The following is a 5,432-nucleotide window of genomic DNA, read 5'->3' as shown; positions in this document are numbered from 1 at the left end:
TCGTCTTTTTCACACAGTCCCTTTATTTCAGAGCTGTGGATGATAACCTACGAGTCCGTCGCCCGCTTTGGGGTAGTTTCTCTTTGGTCATTTACGCTTAGATTTTTCAAACCACCACCTTTCCTGCCTGAGCTTTTCCGGCTTAAGAGTTGCTGCCTCTGAGCGTGTTCAAACCGTTCAGACACGTTCAGGCTCAGCTGAAGGTGGGAGATGAGGTACGTCGGCCCAAGGGCTCTCTGCAGACAGACACAGGGATTCCGTGGAACGGACCACCCTTACCTGTAGTAGACGACCAAGCAGTATTGTTCCAGAAGGAACATACTAAATTTCGTCACCGAGTCAACGCCCGTTTCTTACGCCTGAACAAGTCAAAACTTCCCTTGCTCTGTAAGCACGCTTTCCTTCACTGCCGTTAAAACCGCCTTCACCGTGTTCCACCAGCTGAAGTCAAAGCGTTCCAGGCGCGTTTACCCTCACCCAGAGGACCCTGCTGGGACACCTCCCTTCACACTACCGTAAGTGCTGCGTAAAAACTTCAGAGATTCAGTCAGAAGACTTCTAAACATGACTGTAAGTAAAAAATCACCAATTCAGGCCTGAGCAGGACTGCATTCCAGGTGTCTTCAGCTCAAAACACTTGGGAAAAAAGTAATCATAAGAAACTCCATGTGCAGAGTAAACTAAATTCATAGGAGACTGAAAAATCATCAGTAATGCTGCCATAGCGCTCTGAAACCAGAGGGGAGTTTAACTGAGCATTAAGACAGGCTTCAACTACAGCTTTTTCAGCACAAGGTTATATAAAATTACACAATTTTGCCTGTTTCTGAGGAGTTATTCCATAAAGAAACGTCCAAAAGTTTACTTCCATGCAAATTTACTAATTATTCTGAACCTTGATAATAAAGCATACTTTAACACATTCCAACTCAAGTAAGAATCCCATTTCACCGCGTCCTAAATTTTCTGCAAAACAAATCTTCTCTTTTCAATGGCCTCATCATCACGAGCACAGACTAGGCAAAGGGAGAGTCCGAGGCTGCCTTAAATTCCCGTACATCTGCTGTTCACTTTGGCGATACGAGTTCCCCGGACCACACGTAGGAAATGCTGGACGAGCACATTTAACGACTGTTACGGACCTGTGCCTTTTCATTCTGAGAAATAAAAAGCTGAGTGGCTTCATCAGAAAGCCTGCTTTACCTTGTGCAGAAAACACCTGAAATCCACCAAGAATGCCTTGACGTGAAAAGGTACAAACTACTGGAAGTGAAATCCAGTACCGATTCTGGTTTGTTTTAACCGTCAGAAGTACAGGATGCTCAGTCTCTAAGCCAGTATTTAAAATGTGATAGTCACCCCCACTGAAAAGCAACATGAATTATTATTTCACTATTTCTGTACTGCCAAATACCCCAGTAACAGTACTACAATGACACTTTTTGAACAAAATAGTCTCCGCAAGCAGGAAGCCCTGAAATGCTGCTTTAATTTACAGTACTTTCGAACAGAACTCTTTTGGGGCAAATCCCATAGCCACACAGTCGAGGGCTTTCACTACCGAATTCAGTCGTTACCGGGACGTTATGCCCTTAATGCACAAGGAGAAGTATTTCTTACCACGCCGGCTTTCTGACAGTTGAGCAACACCCACCACTGCCACCTTTTTTTTTTTTAAATTACGTCTGTCTTAAAATTACCAAACTAATTAAATTTACATTTTCTAGATTTCCTGTCATTGTTCAAAGTAGTTTAAAGCAGAAGCCTGCCTTTCTATTGGGCTTTCTTCTTCTGCCAAACTCATCTGCTGAACCCCACATTTAATGGAAGGGTTAGTTCTGTATTGTGTATGATACAGAAACAGTATGAAAATAATAAAGCTTCTATTTAAAAACCACAAACATCTTGGTGGTCAGCATCGTTACGAGAGGAAATACAGATTACAGGGCATCTTAAAATACTCTAAGTGTTTGCTGGCAAACAACAACAGCTTTCTAAACAAACTGGAACAATGTTGAAATGTGACAGCTTCATCTACAACGTTGTTTTAAAATAGTCAGTACCAGCTGTTCAGAGTGGCTGTATTTTTGGGGCCATATACTACCTTTTACAATATAAAAACAAGCCTACTTGGCACACGAAAAAAGTGCTCCTCTTGGCAGCACTCCCCACACTGCATCAGTTCAAAAGATTTAAAGTCCTAACCAGGCTTTTCAAAATTAAACCCGTTGATACGTTACGTTTCATACACGTTAGCTACCAGCAAGCTTTCACGGCAGCTTTTTCCGTCACCAGCCTCTTCTCTGCTAATGGTTCAGCTATCGCTGGAAATCTCATCACATTGGATAGTTTACTGAAAACTTTTTATTGTAATCAAAAAGTGACATAACAGGGCTGTAATGTATTCTGCAAATCATTCTGCTGATATTTTATAACTGATACCAGCTTCTTCTGCCAGGCAAAAAAAAAAAAAATTCAAATGTGAAAATTTTCACAGTACAGTAAACTCCACCCAAACTAATTAACAGTGGTTAAAAATAAGATGCCCCAGCAAAACCTTTCATGTTACATGGTCACAACTCACAATTCTGTACAAAATGTTCACTTTTATAAAGCTCTGATGTAAAAATCAAATAATCAAGCAGCAATATTTTAAGTGCAGCACAGGGTCTTTCATGTCATTATTTACAACGCTCGAATTCGTTTACATTTTAACAAAATTTAATACAGATGACTTAGGAATTAAGTCATTTTTTTTGTTATCTGTCATTCTATGTAGTGACAGATTTCACTTTTTGGTCATCTTTCTCTTTATCTTTGCTCTTCTTTGATTTCTTCTTCTTGTGTTTGTGTTTTTGGCTCTTTTCCAATTCCGTTTCATTTCCAATGTGTTTCTTATGCTTCTTGTGTTTCTTATGCTTCTTGTGCTTCTTTTTCTCTTTCTTCTTTTTCTTTTTCTTGCTGTCTTGACTCTCTCCTGAGCTGGCACTGCTGCTGTGGCTTCGAGTCTGACTCTCAGAAGGGCTTTGACTACGGCTGCGGCTAACACTGGGGCTGCTTTGACTTTGACTTCGGCTTGCTTCAGGCTGGTCAACTGCAGCAGGTGCTGCCGTATCCTCTTTCACCTTATCAACAGCCTTTTCTTTCGGTTCTTTAGGATTTTTTCCTGCAGCGTCCTCATCTTTTGCAGATACATTACTCTCACTGTCACTTTCATTGTAGTCTGGTACAAACGCAGCCTCATCGGTCTCTCGAGTTAGATCAGAAGAGAGCCGCGAGGAGCTGCTTACCTGAGGCTTGGGCTTGACAACACTTTTATCGTTTTGTCCAGTCACGTTCTCTTTCTCATTTTTTACTTCTGGTGATTCTTGTCTCAAAGGTGGTTTATTACCACCTGGCTCTTTCTCTTTATTGCTCTTTACTTCTGGTACATGCTTCTCTTTCTCTTTTCCTGAATTTTTATCTAGAGGTTTGTGTTCCTCCAATGTACGCTTGGAATCATGAGCAGCTTTGTGATCAGACTGCTTCCGCTCACGCGGAGGACTGTAGCTGCTCCTTTTGGCATCTCCAGTGCCCTTTTTGGACGGCTCTGCCCGTTCGTCTCTCGGCTTACTTTTCTGTACTGATGTAGATTCTCTGTTTCGAGAAGGGGAGTCTTTTCTCCTTGCTAATTCACTCTTTTCATCCCTACGCTTGGAACTAGAATGATCTCTGTTGCCATCATGGTCAGATTTTTTGTCTCGGTTAGGAGTAAATTCTTTAGCAGTGGATCCACGGCCAGTATCATGTTTCTCTGAAGATCTGCTGTCTTTGGAAGACTGAGAAGTATTTTTTCCATTTCCTTGCTCAGTTGCACGTTCCGAGTGGTCTTTTTCTGGCTGAACACTACTCTTTCTCTTCTCAGAAGCGTCCTTGTCCGACAAAGAATGATCCCGGTCTTTGGTTTTTCCTTTTTCATTCGACAATGAACTTTTTGAACTTTTTGCATCGTGCTGGGAGCTTTCATAACTTGCCTCTTTTGTAGTTTTCTGTGTTTTCTCCAAAGGCTCCGTCTCTTTTTCATTGTGTTTTATGGGGTTTGGTGGCTTAGCACTCACATTTTTTATAACACTAGCAGGTTTTCCTATGTTTGTGGGTACCTGGGTAGATTTAATGTCTTCCTCTTCAGACTCAAAGTCATCTTTATCCCACTTGGACTGAGGGACCTGGATCATAATAATGACGTCTTCAGCAGGGGCTGTTATATCGTTATTATACTCCTCCATGGTCTTAATGACAGTTCGTTTTGTATCTGGCTTCTCTTCAGTCTTTCTAACGGGGCTTCCTCCAGTAGAACTAGTGCTAAGAGGAAAAAAGCATACATTAATAACGGGTGAGATACACACCCCGCCATCTTTTGTAACATTTTATAAAATGGCTTTTGTTTCAATTCTAAATCTTCAGTATTTTTTCAAAAGGTGTTCAATTAAGGGAACAGACAAGAGAAAGGATGAGTCCACTAGCCAAGATGAGCAATCAATCAGTTAATTTAGTATCTTCCTACTATACATTTAATTAACAAAGACACAAGATTATCAGACTGGGGACTGTCTGATCTGGTAATTCCTTCATGTCCTATTTCTACCAATGGCAGAATAAATTAGATATACATTCTTGTTTCAACATGTAAGCAAGCAATTATGGAGAGGTATACACAACCCAAGTTCTATCCTCATGTCCAAGTGTTGTTCTTTAGAAAAATGTATGTTTGAAAAGCTTTTTAGAATATCAAGACACTCTCTTAAGTCTCCAGCGATGTCTTAAATGTTTTGAGTTTGCTTAGTCCTACTTCTTTAGACACTGAAATGTAAGTAATAACAGCTCCACACCAGATCACTTTTTCCCCCCATGTCACACAATGGAATGTAGAAGAGAGATCTCCAAGGTAAGTGCCAAAAAAAGTTGGCACTGAGCTGGAAGCAGTGTAGCTGTGTCAACACGGCACTGTGCTCAAAGCTAAAATCACAATATATTGGCAACCAAGCTGCTATTTCTGCAAGGTATAATTTCATGTCATACTGATAAAAGTAGATCGTTACAGTACCGTGCAATTTTTAAAATGCAAAATATTGCATGGTATAGACATATCTGTTATCCTTGCCTTTAGCAGTAAGTTGGATTTGAAGGGAGATGTAGAAGGGACACCTCGAAGAGTCAACATGTAATGAATGAGAGGAAAAAAGTCCCAGAAGTAAGGGCCAAACACGTCAGCAATGAATTAACCTTATTACCTTTCTGTGCAGTACAGACTGCTTGTTTTCTTTAACAAAATTTGATTTTTTCCCAAGTACAGTTTAACAGGGAAGATCACAGATTATTCACTTGTTTAGCATGAATTTAGCTGTTCCTTTCATTAGTTACCATAAAGAATTTTACATTTTTTGCGGTGGGGG

The 5,432-nt window shown here is 40.6% G+C and overlaps 1 protein-coding gene across 1 annotated transcript in view; it reads right to left on the bottom strand.

The window, feature by feature from the left end:
- Positions 1–1,471: 1,471 nt before the first annotated feature.
- RBBP6 (RB binding protein 6, ubiquitin ligase) overlaps positions 1,472–5,432 on the bottom strand; it is a 60,728-nt gene continuing 56,767 nt past the window's right edge. The window contains 1 exon segment of the mRNA XM_019473964.1: positions 1,472–4,341. Coding sequence (XP_019329509.1) covers positions 2,772–4,341 — 1,570 coding nt within the window. The 3' untranslated portion in view covers positions 1,472–2,771.

The sequence above is a fragment of the Aptenodytes forsteri genome, unplaced genomic scaffold (genome assembly GCF_000699145.1).
Source record: "Aptenodytes forsteri isolate BGI_AS27 unplaced genomic scaffold, ASM69914v1 Scaffold55, whole genome shotgun sequence".
NCBI lineage: Eukaryota > Metazoa > Chordata > Aves > Sphenisciformes > Spheniscidae > Aptenodytes > Aptenodytes forsteri.
Note: the sequence above shows the minus strand (reverse complement) of the source record. Positions and strands in the feature narration are given on the sequence as shown.